The sequence below is a fragment of the Stegodyphus dumicola genome, chromosome X2 (assembly GCF_044657685.1).
Source record: "Stegodyphus dumicola isolate Sdum_Otavi_A_Nest chromosome X2, ASM4465768v1".
NCBI lineage: Eukaryota > Metazoa > Arthropoda > Arachnida > Araneae > Eresidae > Stegodyphus > Stegodyphus dumicola.
Genome location: NC_140781.1, coordinates 40,231,027 through 40,258,959, shown reverse-complemented (window position 1 = coordinate 40,258,959; position 27,933 = coordinate 40,231,027). Strand labels below are relative to the sequence as shown.

Sequence of the window (27,933 nt, the reverse complement as noted above, 5' to 3'; positions counted from 1 at the left end):
GCTGTACCACCTCGCCTTTACGGACTGTCCGAGAGAAACGAGGAAATCCTGTCCCTGCAGTACTTTATTGATGGTATCAGGGATCCCGAAATACAGAAGGCTCTGCGAGTGGCAGATGTGAAGGACTTAAAAAGTGCTCTGTTGTACGCCTTGAAATTCAAGGCAGCTCAGCAAGAAACTCGTAGAGATCACTACCCAGTCAGAGCTGTGCGAGTATATGAGCCAGGGGTCCAACTGATGGCTTGTTTAGATGAATTAGCCAGAGAAGTCAATGCTTTGATAGGGAGTAGGAGTGAGAACAAAATGTCTCTAAGATGTTGGAAATGTGGTATTGAAGGGCACATACGACAGCATTGCAGAACACCCCAGGGCACGGATAATAAAGCGGGTGATTTAATAAGACCAGTGAATGCCTTAAGACGGAATACTGGTGAGAAGAAACCAACCCTAAAGTGCTGCAACTGCGGTGTTGAAGGCCACATACGAAGGAACTGCAGAACACCCCAGAGCACGGAAAATAAGAGAGACAGGTTAAACAGACAACTAAATGCCATGGGAGGAAAAGGTGTGACAAGAAACCAAAGTGCTGGTACTGTGGAGCTGAAGGCCATGTACGGAAGAATTGCAGAACACCCCAGGTTACGGAAAATAAGATCATTTCCCAGCAACGACGCAGGAAACAAATGAATGGCCATATCGAGGAACGGAGGTTGCCAGAGAACGAAAAACCTTGTTTTAAAGCACTCAAGATTTCAACAGTGAGCGGCAACAGTAACGGACTGTCCATCAATGGGCACATCGATGGAGTTCCTTGCAATATGATCACTGACACAGGAGCTAATGTTACCATCATTCGGAGAGATTTAGCTCAACAGTTTAAAGATAAACTTATTTGGACGCCCTCCTGTGTTACCCTTCAGACTGCATCTGGTGATAAGATCGACATAGCTGGGAAATTAAATGTGAACATCACGTTTGGAAGTGCCGTCTACCATCACACTGCTTATGTAGCGGATATCACAGATACATGCATACTTGGATTGGACTTTTTAAGGAAATACAATTTTTCCTTAGACTTCAAAAACAACAAGCTGTTCTCAGCATCTGAGGACATGACTATCCATACTCAAAAGGGTTCATCACCTGGAAACGCCGACGTCCCATGTGAAACTGCCAAAATGAGTCCCAGCTCGGGAAACTGCCGAAATCATGCTAGGGTAGAAAAGAAACGCAAGACTACCAACTGTTCTCCACCCCAGATGCTCTTCGGTCGAGACCCTCATCTGCCTTGTGACCGCCTGTTTGGTGTCCCTAAGGTTGCACCTTCAGCGCCTGAGGAATACATCCAAGATGTCCAGGCCTGGTTTGAAGAGATGCACCGTTCCGCACGAAAGCGAGTCAACTTGGCAAAGGAGAAAGTGAAGAGCAGATACAACACGAAAGCTACTGGACATAGATTCAAAGGAGACAAGGTGTGGTTGTGGAACCCAGTTCGACGAAGAGGACTCTGCCCGAAATTACAGTCACCTTGGGACGATCCATACACAGTCCTAAACAGTCTGAATGACGTCGTGGTTCGGATTCGTAAGTCTTTGAACTCTAAATTTAGTTACTCGTCCATTACGACAGGTTAGCTCATTACTATGGCCATAGTACGCAATGTAAATAATTGTAAATAGTGTAAGACCATGGTCCTTTTTGTTTCTAAATGCGTATTTACTATTTGATTTGTATTTGATTTGTATTTGATAGCATTTGATTTGTTTTATTTATTGCATTTATTGTTCATGTTGTTTAATATTGTAATGTAATGCTTATTATTGCATTTATGCCACAGTTGTAAGTTGCTGACACATTTTCTCAGATTACTAAAGTATTGTTACGAATTTGGCATTTAAATAATTAATGTTAGTTGAATTGTAAATTAAATAGTTTTATTTTCTGCGCAGTGGAGCGCTGTGATGAATATTAAAAGAAAGCTAAGCCGGAAAATTGAAAAAAACAAGAGCGCATGCATTTAACATTTAATAAATATCTCTTTTTGATTTCGAGAAAATTCCAGAAAATTCTCGTGCACGATTTAAAATCTTATAAATAGGAGGAAAACCTCTCAATTCGATGAGTTTGTTGTTGTTTTAAGAGTTTGTTTAACCCCTTCGAGCCGGGTAGCGAAAACGCGCGCTTATTGCAGAGGCTGGCAGTGTCTTCCGCGAGCGTCTCTCCAGGGCCGGGGGCTTTTTTGCTACTAAGCCTAAATCCAAGAAATTTCCAAAGTATCAATGCATTGTTTAATAATGCTCTATAGAGTATTTAAACGGCTTATGCTTTATAGATATTTTTATATATATACTTTAATTACCTTATTTCTTGTTTAAATGCCTATTTTACACATTTTATTTTAATTACTCACCATTTTATGACTTTTAACATTATAATCTGAAAACTAAATATATTACTTAAAATTCTCTTTTAGTATGAAAAATTTGAAAACAGGGATATACACACAGTCCTACATTACATTCCTTGAACTCGTAATAACTCATTTGCCGTTTTGGAGGATTTTTCCGGGAATGTGAACAAATGAAGCATCGTTGTCTCATTTACTTATCAGTCTCTTCTGAACAAAGTTTTGGAAAATGTCTTTCAGTTAATCTTTCAGAATCAATATCAGAATATCAGAATTTCAGAATCAATATCTGAAATATTTTGCATCATTTCTGCTATTTCATGCTCTGTTAAACATTTTCGACGCTTCGACATTGAAACGGTAAAAACAGAAAGAATTCACGTCTAACAAGATCTAATTATTTTCTAAAAACTGAACTGTAAACCAAAATACTCAACGCTTTAGCGCATATAAAACTTCTACTTACAATAAACAACTACCATGTGCGAATAAAGTGCGATTTAAAGAGACGTCATAAATCACGCCATTCGGAAACATTTAGTTCCCAATTTGTTTATATAATCAAAAACACGTGTATGTGTCATGCTTCTCTCATTTCGAGTAGAAGGTCTAATGTACATGTATCTGAAACCATATGGACATACAGTGCCATCTTGTGGCAGAAATTATAGTTTGAAAAACGTTCCAGGATACTGGCACAAATACGTGACAGTCAGTAGTAAACGCAAAAATGCTCTGGCACGCCTGCGTGTCGGCCGGTAGGTAAGTGTGTTCGTTGCTGGCACGTATACGTGACAGTCGGCGCAAAGGGGTTAAAAAACTGCTCTTGTTGATTGTAGCGAATTCACGGATTAGCTTTCTTTAGCTGCTTTGAATTAAGTTCTCTTGAATGTTTGAGTAGTTAGAAGATACTACTGTGATATATTGTGATACTGCACGATTATTTGAGGACATTTAATCATATTTGTTGTGATAATAATAAATTTTCTTCATTTTTTATTGGAGTTGTGCATTCATTTCGTAACGAACCCGTACGCACGCAACAATATTAAAACACAGAATTATTTTTATTGCTCTTATGCAACATGTGTAAAACACAGAAGTTGTGTTACCAGGATTTGGAACGTTGACTTACATAAGACTTACAATGACTTTCTTTACTTAAGAACAGTTGTAATGAATGTAGTAAAAAATTGAAGAAGCATTCACCAGAACAAAATTGATGAAGAATTGATGAAGCATTCACCAGAACAAAGAGCCACATCTGCAGCATTACAGCTGTAAACACATTGTAAAAGATGATAAATATGCATTAAAGGAAAATTCATTTACTTCATTCCACACAAAAAGACTACTGTAACGATATTTGGAATACTTTACAGAACATCCCATGGGGTGAATTTTAGAACAACTTTTCTCCCTAAGTATTGCAAATGCATGACCAATTATGCACACCTAAAGAGCTTCAGATAATTTATCTCATTGGATAGCATTCTACAAAATGATGCATTTACAGGTTTTAGGGCATCTACATAATTATACATACGGTCTATACATTTCAATTATAATTATAATAAACAGAGCATACTGATCACTAAAAACATTAGAAATTACCTTAAAAAAAGTGTAGAAGATTATGCCAATTGGGAAAAATTGTATCTTTCAAATAGTTGCAAACGTAAGTTATTATTTTGTTTATATTTTATTTTTACCTTTGAATAATGCATGCTGAATTTCATTTTGATGTATTTGTAACAGTGCGATTTTTAGTAGTTAGGTGCTCGCAACAGAAAAATATTGCTAAGTCTGTTCTATTCTGTTTTATTTTAAAGATTTTTTTGTTATGCTGTGTTTTTTAGATATAAGAAAAGGCATCTTTTGTCATATTTAGAGACGCACATATTGAGTTTCAATGTGCTTACATGTAATAAATGTGTTTTATTAAACAACTTGGAGTTTTAATGAATCGTTATTGACTTTGGAATATTTTTTAGAGGCAATTATTTGTGAACCGGCATCCGCAAGAAAGGATTGGAACTGCAATTGAAAGTAAGCAATTTGTTTTCATTATTTTTAAGTATGGAAGCTTTAAAACTAGCATGTAAGCAACATCTTAGAGTATTTTCTAAATTGTGCAATGAATTTGATCAAAGAGAAAATAATTTAAGTGATGAAGAAAAAATTTTAGAATTAAGGGTTATTCAACAGAAATCAAAATTAATGATTTCAGCTGAAAACGATTTTAAACAAGAGCTATTTAAACAAGTTATAGATGAAAAAATTATCGAAAAAAAGGTTGATGAGTCAGAATCATATTTATATAGATGAAGACAGCTAAATTATAAGATGAATAAATTATTGCAAGTGTCAGAACAGAAAACTTTTGGTTTATATATAGGATATGCGTCGATTTTGCAATTTCCTAATACAATGTTACGTTGTTCCACGATAAAATTACCAACATTTAATAGTGATTTTAAAAATTGGCTTCCGAAACAAAATCCGAACTTGAGGAAGCTGCTAAGTCCCATTTTTTATGGTAAGTCTTCCATGGATTAGATGTCACCGTCTACTTCTAGACAACTATGACTTATCTCTCAAGAGATTGAATTCTACATCGAAGAAATTGTAAGCTGATGGCTTATATGAAGACTATGGAAATATATTTCAGGATTGGTTGAAAGAAGGTATCATAGAGGAAGTACCATTGAGTGAAAAAGATTTTCCCTGTCATTATCTGTCTCACAGACATGTTGAAAAAGAACATTCAGTGTACATTCAACTTATACAGGCTAGAGCAAGAATTTCACCCCGTGGAAAAAGAACTAGCATTGCACGATTGGAGCTTCTTGGTGCTACTATCGCTGCATGACTTTTGTCAAGCATACTAAAAGATCTTCCAGTTAAAAAGATTTACTGTTGGACCGACTCAACGACTGTGCTCGCTTGGATAAGAAGAGAAGATTCGTGAGGTGTTTTCGTCTATAATAAAGTAAAAGAGATATCAGATTTGACATCTAAAGAGACCTGGAGATATGTTCCCGGTACAAGAAATCCAGATCTGCCTAAAGCAGAAGTTCCTCTGCACAACATTATGCATCTTTGAAATTGTGAGAGGGTCCTTTGTGGCTCTATCTACCTGATGAAATGTGGCTTGTCTCTGAAGGTATTACATGTGAAGAGGAAGTAAACAGAGAATGAAGGAAGAAAATTATATCGTCTATGTTGACTGCCGGAGTGAGCACTTTGCTAAATTCTCATTTTGTGGATTATAAAAAGCAATAAATATCATGGGTTGGATAAGGAGATTTGTCTACAATTGTCAACATAAGCAAAAAAAGAAAAGAGGGAATCTCAGTGTATCTGATATTGGTGAATTAGAGAAAACGGCAGAGAAACGATTGCACATTGGACATATTCCTTGATATTGAAATTATACGATTGAAATTAGCTGTACTCTGAAGAGATGATCATGAAGAATTTAAAATGCCAGCAATTTTACCAGGAGAACATCCACTTGTGATGTGTTTGGTGTCAGACGATGACTAAAGAAATGGGCATGCTGCTGTCTCAGCTACTTTAAATTCTTTAAGAGAGAAATACTGGCTTCTCTGCGGATGGAAAGCCGTTAAGCATGTATTGAGATCATTATTTGCAAACGATTTTCAGCTAAAGATAATAATCCTCCCACTGCACCACCACCAGCAGATAGAGTTCAAGACACTGCTGCATTTCAGATAACAGGAGTGGACTTTGCTGGCCCAGTGATTCTAAGAGATAACTCAAAAGCTTGGATTGCTCTTTTCACCTGTGCGGTGTATCGTGCCATCCACCTCTAAATAGTAACATCCATGTCAACAGAGACATTTCTGCTAGCTTTTCTTCATTTTGTTGCTCAGAGAGGGAAACCTTTAGTCGTATACAGTGATAATGGAACTAATTTCATAGGAAGAAATTAGTTCCATTATCACTATCTTTCATAAGAAGAAAAGGCATCTTTTTGTGATATTTAAAGATGCACATACTGAGTTTCAATGTGCTTATGTGTAATAAATGTGTTTTATTAAACAACTTGGTTTTAATGAATCCTTATTGACTTTGGAGTATTTTTGAGAAGCAATTATTTGTCACAAATAATGCACGTGAAAGAATGGTATCTGTCAGGCTAGCTGTAACTGTAACAGAAGATGTATAACTATTAATGTGTGTTCCATATCAATATTCACTGTTATTGGTTTTAGAGTTGGTTTTTTTATTTTGTATGTAACCATAACAACGAGATGTGTTATAATATAGAGAAAAAAATTTTGTAACTTGACTAAAACGTTTCAGTTAGCAAAAGTGTCTTAGTACGAAATAAAATGTTTAGTTTATGACTATAAGAATCTTCTGTATTACTTCTCTCGAGGAGTTACCACAAATTAAGTGGCATTTGCAACAGAACTTGTAGCAACTGCAAAATAAGCAAGGCACAATGTGAATTTAAAGTTAAATATCTGTGTATTTAGTTTCTCATGAGCTTTGATATTTTATTGTGGATGCTTTAAAGTTACATAATAAAACTTCAAGCACAACATTTACAAATACAACAAATGTTATGGCCAAAGAAATTAGGAAAACAAAAGTGAATGTTTTCAGACATTGCGAACAAAATTCACAGTTACATGATAAATTCCAGCACTTAGAAAGTATTCAACATGCAATTTCTGAATTATTACTTGGTGAGAGCAACGAAAAACAATAGTAAACAATAGTAAACAGTAATTTTCTTTTTAAGCTAAAGGTTGAAAACTTTAATGATAATTCTGATGATGATGATCATTTCACTTACCATGTATTCAAAAGTATAGGTTACCAAAATTGGAAATTCAGAGATTTAATGGAGATATTACATCCTTTTGGAGATTTTGGAGTCAGTTTTCCAGAATTCATGAGGATGAAGAGATGCCAGTTGAAGATGATTTCCAATACAGTGGGTGATAGGTTAACAAACAGTTCGGACAGCGAACAAATCGGACAATGAACACTTTCAGGAAAGATTTTTGTGTTCAGACAACGAACAAAAGCTAAATTCTAACAAAAACCTCTCAGCTCTCGGAACACTCAACACCAGTCCTCAATTTGTCCTAAAAATGGATGTGCGCGTGCGCTGACACATCATCATTCATACTATGTAGCAGTGAGGCAGCACCGTACGACGCGTACGGTAGTGTGCGACGACACTTTGTCAATTGTGTACCATAGTTGGTTTCTGTCCATGTGATTTTCGTATGTGCTTCTCTAAATGCTTTATAAAAAAACCTGAAAATTTGACAATATTATGGGACCTAAAAATGAGTGGAGTGTCACAATCCTAGCTAAGAAAGATATCATCAAGAAGACTAAAGCCGCTAAAGGAGTAACGAAAATTATATCTGAGAAGCAAAGAAGTGCCATCCATGAAAAAATGGAGAGTTTGCTTTCAGTTTGGATAAATGAACGGGAGATGAAAAGAGATGTAACTAGTATGGCCATCATTCAAGAGAAGCCTAGAGAAATTTTTGAGAAATTGAAAGATCAAACTCCAGGTTCGTCATCCGAAAATCTAGAATTCAAAGCTACTACTGGCTGGTTTGCAAAGTTTAAAAGGAGATCTGGCATTAAACATGTGGTCATGCATGGTGAGTCTGCTAGTGCAAATAAAGAAGAAACTGAGAATTTCCGTCTCAAATTTCAAGAATTCATTGAAAATGAAGGGTATTGTCCACAACAAATATTTAATTGTGATGTAACTGGTTTGTTTTGGAAGCTCAAGCCAAACCATACCTACATCACGAAAGATGAGAAAAGTGTTCCTGGGCATAAACCCATGAATAACCGATTGACGCTACTTTTGGGAGCTAACGCTAGCGGTGATATGAAGCTTAAACCATTTCTCGTTTATCACTCTGAGAATTCTAGAACATTAAAAAAAATTCCATAATCAAGAGAAAACTGCCAGTGATAAGGAGATCAAAATAGAGGGCATGGGTCAAGAAGGTTCTTTTCAAAGAGTGGCTATTTGAAGTTCGTGCCCCAAGCATCAAGGACTGACTACCTTGATACCAAAGTCTTGCCATTGAAAGCATTGCTGCTATTGGAAAATGCACCAGGACACCCAAAGGACCTTGAAGATAATTTGCTGATAGACATGCCCTGGCTGACAGTGCAGTTTTTACCTCCGAATACGACTTCACTGATTCAGCCAATGGATGAAGAGGTTACTGAACATTTCAAGAAATTGTACACTTATGCGCTGTTTTGAAACATGCCAACTCTCCTCAAAAATGACTTTAAAACGTTTTGGATAGAAAAACTTGACATTCTCGAAGCTATTTGTCTTACTGAAAAGGCGTGGTCAGAAATCACTCAACGACAGTTGGTTTCTGCCCGGCGAAAGCTGTGTCCATCGCTCGTTCAAGGAGACGGAAGTGATCAGGGTGACACCCCTGAAATTATGGATGAAATTGTAACAACTGCGAGATATCTGGAACTGGAGGTGAATGAGGATGACATTGAAGAGCTCATAATGGAACATGAAGGTGACTTGACGGCAGAAGAACTCCAAGAAATCTTGAATGAAGAACACCAAGAAACTCAGCGAAATGTGTTTCCTTCTGAAAAAGAGGAAGACGAAAGAGGAGCAATGCCGACATCTGCCATTAAAGATCTTTTGAAGAAGTGGGAGAATGTCAGAGCAACAGTCTTAAAATGGCACCCAAACCAAGCTGATGTCAATAGGGTTGCTGATCTCGACAACAACGCTGCCATCAATCATTTCCTAAAACTAGCTGAGAAATTGTATTTGTACATGCATACCTGCCAACCTCTAAAGATAAAAATTCAGAAGATTTCTCCAAAATTCAGAAGAACACGAAGAATTAATATCACGCTTTGATATTAAAAAAATAACAATTTATACAAACAGAAAAAAGAAAATTGTACTTACATTAGTAAATCTCAATTAAGTAGTAACTAAAAAATTTATTAGGAAACATAAAACAAGAACTTAATGTTACACAAAAAAATTATTGCAATGAATTTAGAGCGCATTTTTTGGCTTTAGCCAAAAATTCTTTGGAAAATTTCCTGCCATAACAATTATTTTCCTCATAACATTTAGCAATTAAAATGTTTTCTAGAGTTTTTGGTAAAATTGAAGAACGAACCATAGTTTTGTTTTTCTTCACAACACTGAAGACTCTCTCGCACTCAGCGTTACTGTGTGGAATTACAAGAATAGCACATAAAACTCTTGCTAGTCTATCATATTTTGGTGTTCCATCAGCTCTTTTTATTCTTTTTAAGGTACCAACGAGGACATCAAGTCTATCTTCTCCAGAACTGGCAAAGTCTTCAAACTGTGCAGCAGAAAATTGGTTCTGTAGTTCATCTAAAGCATCATTATGGCATTCATTTTCTTTAATTGTTAACAAAAATGGAAATTTATCAATAAAAAAACAAATCTTTTCAAAAGATGAATTTTCAATTTGTTTCAAATTTGCCACTTCAGCATTTAAAAGAACTTCATTTTACAAAGGAAACTTCCTTACAATGTAATCACAGGCTGAGGAAAAGTACTTTCTAACACATTGAAAAAATTCTTTTTTCTCATGATCTTTCAAAGAATTTACAAGTTCCCTGGTTTGATTTCCAATTATAAGATCATTGTCATCCTTTTGATTTGCCAAACTATTATAGGCAACACGAATCAACACACTGTTTTTCACAACGGATGGTTTTACAAACTTAGTATGAAGTACTTTCAAAAGATCATTAAGAATTTGGATAAGCAGGGGAGATTTTGGCGAAGCTGGTTGCAGAAGGGTATTTACACTTTCAAAAATCTTAATGGTACTTAACACAAAACTACAATATGCTTTGTTCAAATCCGAAGAAAGATAGAAAATCCTTTCCTCCCGGCTAATTGAAGACTGTTTTTTTGAAAAAAATAATCTGGCGCCCACAAAGAAAAGAGTGGGAGAAACAAGTTCAGCGCATTGGATTGGCTGGTTAAGCGGCGAGTTGGGAGAAACTGCAGGTTACTGGATTTGAAGTAGTTGGTAGTTGGCGGTAAAACACGATGCAATTGGCGAAAAATTCTAAAATTTCGACAAAAATCACTAAAAACACTTGAAAAAGGAAAAAAATCGTAAAAAATAGATTACGATCATAAAATCGTAAAGACAAACACATTTTCGTAAAAATTACAAAAAATTCGCAAAAGTTGGCAGGTATGTACATGACTTTTTTTTTAAATTTAATTTTTGGGATCTCCAGAACGAATTAATCGAATTCCCATTAACATATATGGCAAATCCGTGATCGGTTAATGAAAATTCGGATAGCGAACATAATCTTGGAACGGATTATGTTCGTTAACCGTACTCCTGGGTCTCGAGCTGCCAGTTGAGTCCGCCCCCCCCATGGCTCAGAATTATCCCACAGTAATTGAATTATTGAAAGAAAGATTTGGCACAGAAGATTTGTTAGTACAAGTGTATGTTCATGAATGGTAATGGAAAATGCTTTTTAAGTGGTAGGAAATGTACAGATTTGATTATATGATCAGCTTGTATCACATTTTAAGAGCTTTAGATACGTTACAAAGATCTAAAAAAAGGTTTGCAGATTTCTTGTCTTTTCTTGTCAAGTCTTGTCTTCCTCAAGATGTTTTGAGACCTTGGGAAAGATACAATGTCCAAGCTTCCTAATGGTAGTAATGTGGCTGCTGAAAACACTCAAGGTACCCTTGAGAAGCTCGTGATGTGCTTAAGGCAAGAAGTTAATGGTGAAGATATAAATTTGGCTCTATCAGGTTTTGGAACTCAAGTTTGAAAAGGAAGTTGATACTTCAAGAAATAGTATCACTTCTGCTTCAGCTCTTATTTTGACCACACATAAAAAGTTCAAATGCAATTTTTTTTTTTTTTTTTTTTTGTGATCGCTTACATTTTTATGAAGACTGTAGGAAAGACTCTAGATAAGAGGAAATCTCAAATGCAAAAGATGTTGCTTAGTTATCTTAAGCTAGGGCACATTACAAAATCATGTAGAAGTATTGTTCAGCGTGTAATATGTGACGAGATTACGCTCTGCTTTGTCCAGGCTGGAAGAAAGTGTCTATCCACTTTCCAAGCAACTTCTACAGAAAGCTAATGCACTTCATTGTTTACAGAAGAATCCTCTCTATGGTAAATCTATCTAAAGACAGTCTTGATTAAAGTTTGCCATAAAGGAAGCCATGTTACAGTACAGGCTCTGTTCGATGATCCCTCACATCTATCGTACATCGAAAAGGATTTAATTAAGGAACGGAAACTTTCTCCTACAGGTACAGAAAAAGTTTAGATGAAAAGTTTTCCCACAAGCACTTTTTTTTTTTTTTTTTTTTTTTTTTTTTTTTTTTTAACTTAACAGATGCTGGCGATAATGCACCACCAATATGAATTCTCCTTGGCACGGATATTTTAGGGAGGATTTTAACTTGCAGAATTCAGGTATTATTATCAGGAGTTTCAGCTCTAGAGACCTTGCTTGGCTGGACCATTGTAGGTCTCAAAAAGAGTTGTTAACACTGTGCCTAAAATATTTTCAGATGAAAGATGTGCGAGAGTTAAGAAACTTTGGGCCTCCAAGATCTGACTGAACAGAAAAGCACAAAAGTATTAGAAGATGAAATTTTATTGCATTTCAATGAAACTTTAACTCCTAACAGTGATAATAAATATGAGGTGGCTTTATCTTGGATAGTGGGGCATCCTCCTCTCCATGATAACTATGACGTAGCTGAAATGAGGCTGCAATCTGTCACTACATGGTTATGAATAGAAGATATCTTTGATAAATATAATGAATTTTTTTTTTCCAGTGACCGAAAGAAGGCATAATAGAAGAAGTAGAGTTATCTGCTATCGAAAGTACAGTTCATTTACCTCATAGACCGGTATCAAGTACAACCACAAAGATATGCCCTGTATTCGGTACCTCGGTAAAGGTTGCTGGTTGTGGTTTCTTAAATGATTGTCTGAGTATAGGACCTAGTCTTATACAACTGGTTCCCGCACTATTAAACAGATTCCGATTGCATGCTGTAGCAGTAATAGCAGATATCAAAGAAGCTATCCTGCAGCTTTGTGTACAAATAGGATATTGAGATGTTTTATGGTGAAAGGCTCCTGGAAAATTAAAGGAACATACACTCTGACGTGCAGTGTTTGGCATTACAAGCCCTTTCTTGCTAAATGTGAGTATTTCACATCATTTAACTTTAGCAAACTATCAAACAGAAGACCTAAAATTTAACACAGCTACAAGCAGGTTGTATCAGTTTTGCATGTCCAGCAATGCTGTTGCCAAAGCTCTTGTTACAAAAAACCTGCAAAAGGAAACTTGGTTGGGATGAATCACTAACGAAAGATCTTCTAAAGAAATGTAATGAATGGTCAGTAGAAGAGAAGAAAATAAAATGCAATAATTGCATTTTATTTTGAGTTGCCTGTTTGAGTGGCATTCCAGGTGTGTTTTAAGAAAATTCCAGTCTATCCACGTAATACACGTTAGCTGCGCTAAGAGGTAAATTAATTATGGTATTACTTGAAAACACACAAATTTGCCAATTATGTATGACTTATAATATATATATAATTCCCAAAGCATTACTATTATAACTTTAATATGAGTTGTTTTCTCCACTGAAGATTGAGATTAGAATCTGCCCAATCTGGATTAAAAAAAGTCTTTTTTTTTTTTGACAGATATTTTGCAGCTAAACAAAAAAAAGAAATCTAATGATATTTTTAAATAAATTCAGGTATTTTATAATTATTTAGCAGCATACATAAGCAAAAAATATGCGCATTAAATTTTGTGATGGTATGCCATCATACTGCTAGAATTAATTTCAGGATTATGCCAGAGAAAAATTTCTGAAATTTGAAAGTATTATTTACCAATAATAAATAAATTTAGAGGGAAGAAGCAACATTAAATTATACGAATAACATAAAAATAAAGATAACTACTTAAAAATTGAATTAGAATAATCAACGACATTTTAGCAAATATAGTTATATTAAATGGCTAGCCTAGATGACTGATTACTATTTTTTTATTTTACTGCAAAATGACAAATAGGGCATTTATTAAAAAGGAAAAAAAAAAAAAAGGTTTAAAACATTTTGGGGTAAAATTCTAGTATACGCTAAGGCCTTGGCACGATTTTGAAAATTGTCGCCAAAACCAAAATAACCCGTTTTACTGCTCAGCATAATGTCGCCAAATCCCGTGTGTACCGTACATGGAGATTAGCACAGAATACATGGAGGTTATTCTAACCAAAGAACATCTATGTAAAGAAGGAAAGATTGCGTAGACGTAATGCTATTACGGCGCTAAAAAGTGGAGGGAAAATTCGCCAAGGGATTTGGCGACGGAACCTGGCTGCCAAAATTTCCCTCTCCGCAATGTGTACAGGAAATTGAGGAACTGTTGTTAAGAAGAAACGTTCTTTGACAAAACGTTTCTTTTTTTTATTTTTCGCAATAATTTCAACACGGATTTTCATATGTTTTTTTTTCCCCCTCAAAATAACTAATCCATTAATGAATTTACTTACGAGAAAAAAATATTTTCTTTTCCTTTAAAGTTTAACGAAATTTTGAACGATATTCATTTTACGAAATCTTGATAAAGTGACCTTCGAACTCCAACACAGGCTTCGAGCTTTGGTGACAGATATTTCGCACGACAGAAACTCCTGTTGCAGAGAAGTTTTTCCTTCTTAACAATACATATTCTTTGATTCTTACCTCCATGGTACCGTATACTAGGATTAAACCGATTTTGTTTTATACGAGAGTAAGTATTTTGTTTAGTTCAACATGCACTGCACATGCGCATGCGATTTTCTAGGTTACTGGAAAGCAAAGCTGCTGGAAACTTGCTTTGCCTTTCTAAAAGACAATCTAATTGGAGCTGCGAAAATTGGCTCTATGCCAGCTGTCCGAATGATGCTCACAGGATACACATTCGCCAAGAAAGTGATCGCTTCCAACATCGGCGCAAAACTCGCTTTTTGGGAGGGGGGGGATCGCTGTATGAAATTCCCTGACTTTTCCAGATTTTGACTAAAATATTTAAATTCCCTGAATTTTTTGGTCAATTTTCGAATTCCCTGACATTTTCGGTTTTCCAGGTAGCGTGGCAACCCTGGCAATTTGAACCCATGAAATATATTGGGATATGGTGATTGGTGGAAACGTAAGATATGCAGTATGAAAGATCTGGTGAAAAGAATCCTTGGCAGAGCTAGTGTATAAATTATGAGGCAATGTCAACAGTTCTATGTAATTGTGAGAATATAATCAAGACCTTTAACTTATTTTTTGCACAATCCCAAGGAACCATCACCATTAACATTGGCACATTTCCTATGCGAAATTCCAAATTCTACAAATTATTATACTATTGAATTTGACACAATCGATGGAAGTCATTTAAAGAAAAGGCTATAGTACTTGAAAAATGTTCAAGATTGTTTTTTGAAAGAGATTCCAGAAAGAATATCTGTCTGAACTTGTAAGGGATCTGACCATTAAGGCAAGAGGTAATATTCAAGTAGGAGATGTGCTTGTGAAATCTGATAGTTCCGAAAGAATTAACTGGCCTTCAGCTATAATAATGGAACTATTTTACAGGAGAAGATGGGGAAACAGCAAGTAGCTCGAATGAAATTGGCAAACATAATTAATTATCGGTCTCCTTCAGTAGTTATATCCCTGACAAAGCTGGAAGCTTAGGACCCAGATTACGCCCTAAATGGAAAGGAGGAGATACTTTACCCAGTTGTGATAGTTCAAAACCATATCCTTCAGACTTGACATTACACAGTGATAGAATTGTTTCAAATCCTGAAATAATACATACTCAAAGTGGACGCCAGGTAAAGCAACCCAAAAGACTGAATTTATAAGTACTACCCTTATGAATATTGATTAAAATGTCAATGTTAGATTAAAGTTTTTAAGGAGTACAACAGTTTTGTTTTGTAATACGATGTACAAGACAAAAGATGGGAGATGTTACATATTAATATTCATTGCTATCAGTTTTAGAATTGGGTTTTTATTTTGTATGTATCCATAACAAGACATGTTATAACATAGACAAAAATAGTTTGTAAGTAACTTATCTAAAACTTCTAAGTTAATAAAAGTGTCTATATTTAGTTTACAAGTATAAGAATCTTCTGTGTTACTTCTCTTGAGAAGTTACAACATAGAAATTATTCTACGCTAAGCAAGATGCACAGCATAGTATATTTATTCACTTTAAAAGTCACACTAAGTTTTAAAAAGGAATCATTATTACTGTAACTAAGCAACAAACGTCATATTATTTCAAAATATGTCATTAACCCCTTAACTGCCGTGGGTGTATATATACGCCTTGCGCAGCCGATGCGTTAACTGCCCCAGGCGTATATATACATCCTTCCAAACTGCTATCATTTGCTTTGCGCTGCTACACATAAAATTATTCGCAAAGTTAACGCATCGGCTGCGCATCTGGGCCAGTTAACGCATCGGCTGAGCAAGGCGTATATATACGCCCGCGGCAGTTAAGGGGTTAATCCTTTCTAAGAAGAGACTGTTAGAGTATCTTTCTCAATCGAAAGAAAGAACAAACATAAATTATTAACATTTGGATGAACAAATGAAAAACCAAACTATGGAATAGCAGGCATACTTGATGTTGCATATGAATCAAATACAGATGACATCAAAACTACATGCTATAGTACTTTCAACTAATAGTAAAGAGAACTAAGCTTTTAAACCAACTGTCATTTCTATTGCATAAAATTAAACACTCACCAAAATGATAAAGAATAATCGCCAACAAACGTCTCACTTTCTCTAACAAGAAATGTGCCATCACCTAAAAATGAATACTGATTCAGAAGTTCTTCTGCTTGGTTGCGACCATGCGGAAGTTTCCCATGAAACCATTTTTCACCAAAGTGAAGTTCGTCACTTGGAACACCCTGAAATGAATACTATATATTTCAATTTAGTTGAGATAACAAGAATAGGTTGCAGATTGTCTTAAAATTAATTTTTTAGTTAAACTGATGCAATATGCAAATAACACATAAAATCATTTAATACAAATATGTGTTGTCTAATAATTCTATTTTATTGGAACATGACTGGATTATGTTAAGAAAAAGATTTTTATTTAATAAATCAAAACAGTGGTGCTTCGAGAAACAGAATTTTTTATTTAAATGTACATTAGGTAGCATTATCAAAATTCAGATATTGCTTCTTAAAAGCTAAACTACTCTAGAAAATCATCTGCATTTCAATTATATTCACTTTCTTTCAACCAGATCGATTTAAATTCTGATTATTAAACCTCAAGTAGACATATCCTTGAACACACTAATTAAAAATTTATTGGTGTGTACAAGAATGACAAATGTCATCCACGTTATTTTTACAGCTCAGTATGATTGAAATGTTAAATAATTACTCATCCGATCTGTAGAAGAAATCTTTTAAAATGTTTAACAGAAAATTTTATTTCAGATATTTAAATTAGGAGAATCACAATGTGAATAATATGAACAACAATTATGCTTATTTTTGTTCCCTTCATCAAGCTCTTTAGTAGAGTCTTAATTGTAACCAGTTTTTAACCCTCCATGCATTACGAATGTCAAGTTCTTTATAGATGGCTTTCCAATTCATTACATTTGAAAATTTCTGCCAGCTCCAGATGGCTCTGATTTGAGGTTATATATATATATATTGAAAAAAAAGGGGGGAATCAAAGTACAAAGGGAAAGGGTTTCAATTGTAATTAAAAAAATGCCATTTTTCATTGCATTTTGGAGAATTTCAGAGTTTCAGGACCAAACCTGTAACATTTGGAGGGTCAGAAATACATTTTCAGTGTCTTTGAACCAACAAATTGAGTCTACTTCAACATTATCAGAAATGTTATATTTTAATGTAAAAGTCCTGATGTGAAGATCATTACTTTTGAATGTTTACATGTTTTGAATGTTATTGTTTAGATGTGCAAAATAAAAATATAACAAATTAGTTCATTGAATGGAGTAGAAACTTTAGAAAACTTTAGAATGGAATACAACTTGAGAAAAGAGATTAATTAATGACTCTTAATAGTTAAGTATACAAATTAAAAATTCTGTTAACTATATAGCATTAATTACATACTCATATGTAGCATTCATATGTACGTACCCATAACTAGCACATTTTTCTACTCATTTTCAGCTTTTGAATGCTAACGTTTTCTTCTACTGTTTTAGAAAAAAAAAAAAAAAAAACTATTAATTAATCCAAAAATATGAACTCTTTCTTACTTGCGCTTACAAATCATTAAGCGAATTAGTATTTGCAACTTTCAAAGTCTAAAAAACACATGCCTGCGATGATTTGTAAGTGCTTTATTTTTTACAACGTTTTAAAAACTGATTTTTTAACTGCTTTATTTTCAATAACGATATTTTATGCCACAATGTTTTAGAACTGCAATGTTTTTTCCTTTGCTTTCTTTTCTTCCACGTGTTTTTGCTTCGTGTGTGTTCTCCTGGATGTTTTCGTCCGGCATACTTTCGGCAGTCACTGTGACAAATGCTTTGATGCAGAAAAGTGCACCTGTTCCTGTAGAACTACAATAGTACTTTTTAGATTTTTGTATGCGAAGAAATATATATGAAGACAGACAGGCATTAGCAGATAGGCATTAGCAGGTAGGCATTAGGAAAGTAAGAGAAAGAGAATGCGACATGTTGAAGAAGAAAGCTTGATTCAGTATGATTTAATTTCAGTCCCACTGACTAATTTTAAGTTTGGTTCTCAAATTTGAAATTAGTATTGGCTGAAGCGATATGTAATTACCTGCATGAAGAACCTTATGTGGCAAGAATTAATTTTAAAATGATGCAGCTAAGAGCAATTTGTTAAAGCAGTTCCTATTTTTATGATGGAAAAGGGAAATAACTAAATTAAAATGACTTACGAGACTTCCATTGCAATATCTTTAAAAATATCATCACTTAGATATAATTCAAACATATTTTGTCTGGTAAAATTTCTAACAGTTCTACTTACACCTTTAACTCTTTAAAGGGCACCAGTATATAATACATACAAGAAGTTTGTCAGTTTTTAACCTCCTAAAAAATGCTAATTTTTCTACATTGAAAGTTGTAATCTTGAGTTCCTAGTGTTTCCTTTCCATTCTAAATGGAAGCATTATCCTACGAATGCTCAATATTTTGCAGTATTGAAATTAATATACCAGGCTCAAAGGTATCAAGTTAGAAGATTCATAAATTCTACTCGAAGGGAGGAAAAAATTTAAAATCTTCAAATATATGACATGCACATACTGAACCATTATACTCTTATTTCATTTTAATCTAGACTAATAATTAGAAAATATTATTTATACAATTTCAATACCAGTATATAAAATATTACCAGTGCCCATAGAGAGGGTACCTTGCCAACAGATGGTAGCAACAGGGTTCTCCTTCCCTAGTTTTTTGGGGCGACATAATTTATTTATATTATAACTGTTCATGATATAATATGATACAGTTGTTTATCACAAATTTACAAGTTGTTTAAGGTTAAATAATATGTTCATGAGAGGCTAGGGAGTTTAATGACCCTAAGCTATAATAAAAGTATTTTAGTTTCTTTTTATATTTTGCTTACTCCAGTCACATTTCCATTAATCTCTGTTTAGTTAAAATTTTAATTTTACCACTTCAGCATTTCTCCCACGATAAACTCATCGATTTTGTAATTGTCATCTAGCATCAAACATTACACAATTACGTGGGTTATATGTGGCATGTTAGCCATGAAAGACACCTGTTGCTTCATGTTTTCCAAAACCCTAGAATGCAGTGAATATGAAAAGAGGTGATTGATGGCTAATTTTGTCCTGCTATCTCTACAGCGGGATTGTAATAAGATCACACAAAAGGGAAGCTCACTTGGAAACATGGGAAATAAAAATGCATTTTAGGTCTGTCTCTTTTCACCTGGTAGTGGAATGGAAAATCTGCTGATTTGAAAGCATGCCTTTATGCTTTAGGGGATCGTCTTTGTTAATTTCAGACAAAAGACTAAGGAACACAATAAATTTTTCTCCTGGATAAGGATACAAGTAGGTGGTTCTGGAAATAAGTCTTCACAGTTGGTGAAAGAGGGGGGAAATATTTCTAAGGTTAGTTTCATGCACAAAACATTTATCTATGGAAGCAAAAAAACTGACAGATCCCACAGGGCCTATGGGCCTGATCCCCCACCCCCCAAGAAAGGGCTTCAAGGTGCATTAGTACTTTACCTCTATTGAAGATATTCTTCCTGGGCAAAATTGCATATTACTATCTCATTTATCAAAAAGTTAAAAGGGGTTCCTTAAGAAGACCAAGGGAGCTGAAATTGAAATAAGGGCTTTAAGGTGCATCAAATAATAAAATTGTTTAATGGCTTTTTCTTCCTGAATAAAATTATATATTACAATCTATATTTACAAAAAATTAAAAAAGGGTCTTTACTGGGTATGATAATTAAATCTGTGGGGAGGGAATTCTTGTATCATAGCAGGAAGGATGTTTTTATGTATTTATCCTTAAAACATCCTAAAGCAGCGTGATCCAACCCGCGGGCCTCTTATTCATTTTGTTGGCACTCGCCCTTCTTACTGGAAAAAAATGTCAGTTAAACATTTAGAAAAACAAAAGGCCCTTCTTACTGCTTTACATAATAATAAACACAATAAATTGTATATGTGAAAAACAAAGTGTAAAACAGTTGTTAAAATACAAGCTACTGGTGAACTTGCGCTGGAGAGAATACAAAAAGCAGATCTAAAGGGAAACCGCTGACATTGCAAAGCTGTCCATCAGACAGCAATTTCTTTCATTCCTAAAGCAGCAACACGTTACAATCTTCATTTCTCCTGAAATGACCACCTCAATAATAAGGCAGTAGCAATATTGGATTAAATCTGATTTATCCGGCAAGCTGGATCTTATCAGATCTTTTGGAATATTGCCTTTATTGGCACTTGATTTGCTAGAATTGTGGCGTGGTGACGATTGTGAGAACGGAAGCATGGAGGCGTAAAAGGAAAAGGGGGTAACTTATTAATTTAGAAGTCAAACAACATCTATTTGTTACCAGGAGAAAATGTGCAGCAGTGATGTTCAGCTAGCAGTCAATTTTGAATGATGGATTTTCGTCAGTCAGTTCGGAGTATGCAGGGTTACATGCCATGTGATTCAGTTCGCCAATGGATCACGGAGAAAGCTGTTGGTGGTTGGTGGATCCTAGTGCAGTCTTGTGCGTGAAGTTGAGAATAGTCATGTGACTTTGATGATAAGCTTCACTCTATGACCGTTATACTCCATAGCGTACATGCTTCCCCTTTCACTTTCATGCAGTATTACCTAAAATAACGGAACTAAAGAAACAAGGGGCTGAAAATAAGAAATGACAATTTCAATCCAAGCAGCAGGAAAGCTACTTTTTTGTTCAATATAACGGAAAACCACAGTACGTTATCTATTCTGAAGTCTTAAGTGTTTCAGAAGAGTATAATTTGAGTAGACATTATACCACCAGCTTCCATAAATAAAAATACAACTAATACCAGGGACGTGTCAGGAGTTGGGTGCTTAAATATTTGACGGTGAAACTAACTAGACAGGAGAGTATCTTTTAGCAACCTTCAAATGCTGCTGGTTCGAGTTTGTTAAAAGATGTGCTATAAAAATGGCATCTTTGTTTGGACAAAAAAGACAGCTAGAAATTTTGAAACAGTGTCCTTGTCCCATCAGACAGTAAGTAGAATTAATGATATGGGTAGTGAAGTTTCAGATACTCTCAAGGGCATTTTGGGAAAATGTGAATTTTACTCTCTAGCTCTAGATGTTAGCACAGATATAGCTGACATCAGCCAGCTCCTTATCTTTGTCAAAACAATAAATGAATAATTTGAAATTCATGAAGAACTATTGGAATTAAAATCATAAGAAACTAGCACAAAAGATATTGATATATTCAATGCACTGAATTATACAATTTCTAAATATGGAGGTTTCTTGAAGTGCTCTGGCACTGCAACAGATGGAGCTAAAGCAATGGTTGGTCATAGAAATGGGTTAGTAGAACTGTGTAAATAAAAAGGAATAGATTGTTTGTTTTTCCACTGTGTTATCCACCAGGAGGCTCTCTGGGGAAAAATTATAAAGCTCAGAGAGACAATGAAAACTGTTGTAGGCATTGTAAATTTAATAAGGGGAGGCAAAGCCCAGAGACACGGAGGATTTATTGAATTCATGGACAATTTGGATGCTGAGTATGGTGACATTTCATTGTGCTGGCTAAGTGCTGGAAATTGTCTGCAACAGTTTTTTGAGTTGAGGAATGAAATTCTTCCTTTCCTCAAAAAAGAAAACATTGGGCATGAGTATCAAGAAAAATTGAAAGAAATTCAGTTTTTAAAAAATCTTGTTTTTCTGACAGATTAAACATCCCATCTAAATGCTTTAAACTTGAAACTACAAGGCAGAAATAAAATATATCCCAGCTTTATGGATATATTAAAGGCTTTTGAAAAAAAACTTAATGTAATGCAAACTGCACTGAAGGCAAATAGTACAGCACACTTCCCATTTTGTCAGCAGCGGAAAGAAGAAAATTACACACATTTTATTATGTTTCATGAAATAATTACTGATATGAAGAAAGAGTTCTTGGGCAGATTCCAGGATTTTGACTCCCTAAAAACAAAACTTTCATTGTTAAACAACCCCATGGAAACTGAAGTGAAGTGCCTTGCGACCTTCAAATGGAAATTTGTGATCTTCAGGCAGATCGATTCCATTGGACTAAAATGTGTGATGTCGCTGAACATTTCTGGAAACTAATTTCTAAGCAACGTTTCTAAAGAATGTCCCTACTTTTGTAAGTGCTCTTTTTATTGTATTCCAAAATTCAATAGTGTTTTATAGACAAGTGGTGATAGTTTTTGTCATAAAATATGCATTTTTGGGATTTGCTTGCAATGGAAGAAATTGTAGTGAAATTTCTGCATAAATACAGTAATCTACTGCAAAACTGCTAAAAGAAATAATTCAAGAATTTATTCTTAAGAATTCTTAATTCTCCTTAAGAATTTATTCTTACAGAGTTCGCTACAAAATTTCCATCAGAACAAAAGAATTAAAATCTGTTTGTAAATAGCTTTACTGATTGCCTTTCAGAATGCATAATTCAAATATAAATTATATATGTAGGTAACAAATATGCATATAGATTGTAGGTAACAAATTTTTTTTTCTAATTATAAATCATCATTCTTTCTCTTCCATAACAAATGCCAAGGCACTAATAGCCACTTGCATATTAGTACCAAGGAGGTTGCACCAATAATACAAGTATCTTTATTTGTTTATTATTTTGTATTTTCATTCTGAGAATCATCAGCTGAGGACTTGAAACATAGTCATTTGTTATTTTAGAAAATCACCAAACATCATTAAATTTACATATTTTTATTTACTACTATAAACTAATTTAGCAGTTAATTCATTTATCACAAAGTACTTTTACAGGCAGATTCAGATACATCACCTGTGACAATTAAATAACAGGATGGTGCATGCCCTAGCCATCAGTCTTTGTGAGTGGCAATGAAGAAGGAATATAGTTGACATTGATGCTTCCAATATGAATGGAGAAATATTGGGTCTCTCTACCCTATTTAGTTGTTTGTTAATCCTTGTTTGAGTTGGACATCGTTTTGGTGGAAGGCAGTGATCATGGTAAGTTTTAAAAAATGCAATACTCTCAACTTTCATGTGGAGCTCACGTAATTGAGTTTTTAAATGGCACAAACAATTCTTAGAAGGTCAAGAGAAGGTTGAATATGACAAACATTCTGTTTGACCTGTCACATCAAAAATTGACAAAAAAGTTGAGAAAATTACTGTAACTGTGCAGAAAGATTATGAGTATTTGGATGAAGGCAGACACAACAAACAATGATAGAGACAAGTCTGCATAAAATTGGTAATGAAAAACCTCACACATGAGCAGGAGAACAACAAAAGCTGCTCTAATATCACGTCACATTTAAGAGCAAAGCCCGAACTCTCAAAAAATCATCACATTTGATAAAATGTAGATTTTTCTGATATGACTAGAAACAAAGCTCTAATCCATGTACTGGAATATCGAGGAATAAAAAGAGTTAAAATCAGCAAGTTAAAAATGAAAGTCATGCACTTTTTTTTCCTTTCCAAATTAAGGGTATTATCCTTATTGAGTGGGGATCTCAGGACCAAACAGTAAACCAGAATTACTACATTGAGGTCCTGACCAAGCTGAGACAAAGGATGGTGAAGAAAACACTAGATTGGTAGAACAACTCATGGATGCTACACCAGAACATCGCACTGGCACACAATTCAGTCCCTGTGAAACAGTTCTTAGCAGACAAGAGAATTCCTGTGCTCAAACATCCACCATATTTACTAGACCTTATTCCATGCAACTCCTTCCTATTCCAAAAAGTGAAAAGTGCATTAAAAAGAACATATTTTTAATTAGGAGAAGAGATTGGGGATCTGCTGAAGACAACTGAAAGCCTGCAGCACTGCTTCAAGCCAATGGAAAAACATGTATATAAAGTTGTATAGATAGGCAAGAGAAGTATGTTGAACTGGATTGAGAGCAATTAAGTTTTCAATAAGGCTATTTTTCACACCAGTCCTGTTATTTGTCATACTATGTGCATACTACCAAAGTCCTTACCCAAACTTAGTTTTTTTGCACAAAATGTTTTAAATGGCGCAAATATTCATGTTTCGGCATTTTCAAAGAAATCAGATTTGTAAAAATTAGGAAATATTACCATTTTGCAGGTTCCTCTTGTCCCCATACTTTTATTTATGAAAATATTATACTCATTATAAAAATTAAAACACAAAATGTCCGACTCCCATATGACAAAAACTGACTGAGAAACATAGAAACTTGCGATTTTTTATGTCATCTTTCAGTTGGCACTGAGGGATCAATTAATAAATAAATTAAGATAATTCCACATTGACTTTTTCTCCTTAAATGTCATTCAATTAAATTATTTTGTGATGTACTAGTCTTTAATTTACAATTTTGTTACATTTTGTGCACCAAAAGAATTTTCACACAAGCAATTTATGAGTTTTGTAAGTTTGTTAAATGAAATGATATCCCATTATTTTATTGTCACACTATGTGTGTACCATAAGTCCTTACCCAGCCTTTACTTCCTCAGCCAGTGGTTGCAAACATGCACTTTCAGCAATCAAAATGTTTTAAATGGTGCAAAGATTCATGTTTCAGCATTTTTAAAGAAATCAGTTTTGCAAAAATTAAGATAACTAACTTTTTTGAAGGTTCCTCCAGTCCCCATACTTATATTTATGAAAATATTATACTCATTATAAAAAATAAAACACAAAATGTCCGACTTCCATATGACAAAAATTGAGCAAGATATTTCAAAAATAGGGATTTTTTATGTCACCTTGCAGTTTGTACTGGGGGATCAATTAATAAATTAGAATAATTCAACATTGATATTTTCCTCTTAAATGTCATTCAACGATATTCTTTTGTGATATTCTAGTGTCTTAACCTTATAATTTTGTTACATTTTGTGTGACGAAAGAATTTTCACACAAGTAATGTATAAGTTTCCTAAGCATATAAAATAAAATAATATTCTCATGATGTTTTATTAATTTAGAACCATAATCTGGTAATCATAAAAGAGTTCATTAATTACAACTTTTTTATTTATTTATTTATTCATTATTATGAAAAATCATGAGCTGACTATGTGCTCATACTGAAGGCTGCTTTCTAAAACATAAATTCTCCAAGATTCTACGAATAAGATCTCCATTTTGAAAATATTTTTATTAATCAATACCTTCCTCAATAATATGCACAGAAATGCTTGTATCTTGATCTCTTAACATCAGAAACCTTTTTCAAATCTGCACATACAAATAAAAACTTTTAACTCTTCAACTTGTGTGTCGCTGTAGACTTTGATCTCCTATTTTAATACTAAATACCTCAGTTAATGTTTGTTGTACAGGTGTCAAACTTTTCATATTTTATAATAACGAGTAAAAAAGTTTTCAAATTATAAGCATAGGGACAGGAGGAATATAAGGTAAGGTTTCAGAATTTTAACAGAATTGATTCCTTTAAACTTCGTTCAGACGGGGGCGTAAAGGGCATAAGTGGTTAAAGCTGAGATCCGTTGCCAAGGCAACCAGTCTGTGCTATGTCACAAAATCTGGTTTAAGGCTTGTGACATAGGGTTCAAAGTTTTCAACTTTACGTCAAGTTTGGGATAAGCGTCAACCAATCAGAGCGAAGCTAAAACAAAGCGGTGTTCTACAGAAGATTTCGCTGTTACAAAACAAGCAGAGCGAACGCGGGAAATCAATCAAAAAGGAGACTAGCGCAGGAAAGTTGTAGATACATCCACGCATGTGCAAATTTAGCTTCTCTCATTGGCCACCACTTACGCCCAGTTCTCGCAAGTGTGAACGGAATTCCCGTATTTTATGCCCTTATGACTACGCCTCTATGCCCTTTATGCCGCCGTCTGAACGCAACCTTAAAAATGCTAAAATATTAATCTTTGTATCGCTTAAAACAATTTTGTAAGGGAAAGTATATGTCTGTGACCATAGATTGCAAAAATAACGGCCTTTTGTGGGCACATATATTCCAACATATTTATAGCAATATGTTAGTGGACCTTCCTTGTTAGTCATTTTAAATTTTATGACAAACAATTTTAAAACTAACTTCTCGAGGCTCTGTATTTGTATTATCTTCAGTGTCATCGTCATCATCGAGAGGTTGCTGCTCTTCAGCATAATACATTTTATTCTGCGTTAGCATGAAAAAATGCTGTCTCCATTCATGATCCACAGGATCTTCCAAATACAAAATTCCATTTTTTACTGCATTGCTAATATCAGATTCAGCACCTGCTGAAATGATAAATAACATTTGTTAAACAAAATATTTTACACATTTACATTGCATATGAACTGAAAAACATACTACAGCAAAACTTATTTATAGATGAGCTTAACGAAGAAAACTTAATTCTTAAATTAAAACCACAGAGTTAAAAATTCTACATCAACAGGTGCAAATAAGGAAAAAGAATTATTAAGGTACTTACAGAAAATCCCGTCGACCATTTTATGCTATCGACGAAAAGATGCCAAACTACATGATTTTTTGCCAAAAATGGAAAAGCCTTCTTCAAACATGCTGGGTTTGGTGTAACCTTGATTACAGTGTTAGTTATTATTCTTGAGTAAAGGATTCCCTTTTCCCCTTGTATCACGCATTTTCAAAAAAAAAAAAAAAAAAAAAAAGATTGAAATTTGGCCTGCCTACTAGCATGCTGTTGAATATATTCCAAGGTTATGGAATCTTGCCGGTGATTAAATTAAAACCTAGAGAAAATAATTGCTTTTACAGTATATCTCCTTAATAAAAAATAATGGAAATTTTAAATGAAATTAGTAAATGGGCTTTTTTGGTTTGGCACAATTGGCGCCGTCTCTTGTGGTCGACGGAATTTTTCATAAGTACCATTATTAATTACAATACACAAAATCAAAAATTATAGTCATTGGTATTATTCTCAGGATATTATATTAATTAAAATAGTTCATTAGGGATTTATTTTTAAGTAGATAAATTAGCTAGCTGCAAATTTTTATTTTCTTTTACATAACATTCATATCATCAAATTCTGCTCATGAAACCCAACAACCTGTGATAAAGTAGTCAAGCATTTTACCATATTAAATTAAAAGCTCATTGAGAAAGTACCATTTTGGTACTTAAAAAGGTTAGCAATTTGCTTTCATTTGTATTTCATTACAAAAAAATGTGAAGTGGATGAAGCTAGATCTGGACAGAGAAGTCAGTAGTCCTCGCCTTTTGTTTTATATCGCATATAACTTCTTCAGTGTCTCACAATAGCTGCAGCATTAATTTTTGTGCCTCGTTCTAATTCAGTCTACAAACAAATATTTTTTCTTCTTTTTTTTTAAGATAGAGGTGGCTTTGCTTTCTTGGGCTTTGAGGAAACAGTATGCTGCCATTCCAGTGACTGTCAATCTGCTACAGCTGTCTCATAACAAATCCATATTTCATCACCTGCGACAGTCCTTTCCAAAAAATCATTTCCTTCTGACACACAAACACATGTATAAACACATCTTCTGCCTTCATGTGCAATTTGGTGCCTGGAAAAGGAGCAAGCTTATGTTGAACTTAAAATTAAGCAAGAAAGCGAAGTTATACTGGTGGAGATTTTTAACAAAACTAATCGAGTTCAAACTACTTCTTGCC

General features: G+C 34.4%; 1 protein-coding gene across 4 annotated transcripts in view; it reads right to left on the bottom strand.

The window, feature by feature from the left end:
• sl (small wing phospholipase C gamma 1) overlaps window positions 1–27,933 on the bottom strand; it is a 326,005-nt gene that overhangs the window by 183,942 nt on the left and 114,130 nt on the right. The window contains exons 14-15 of one of the 4 annotated variants that reach the window (XM_085809362.1): window positions 26,362–26,549; window positions 16,303–16,484 (exon numbers count right to left, since the gene is read on the bottom strand). In XM_085809362.1, the coding sequence (XP_085665488.1) occupies window positions 16,303–16,484; window positions 26,362–26,549 (370 nt within the window). The remainder of the gene's footprint in view (window positions 1–16,302; window positions 16,485–26,361; window positions 26,550–27,933) is intronic. The other 3 variants (XM_085809364.1, XM_085809363.1, XM_085809365.1) reach the window with 3 other exon arrangements.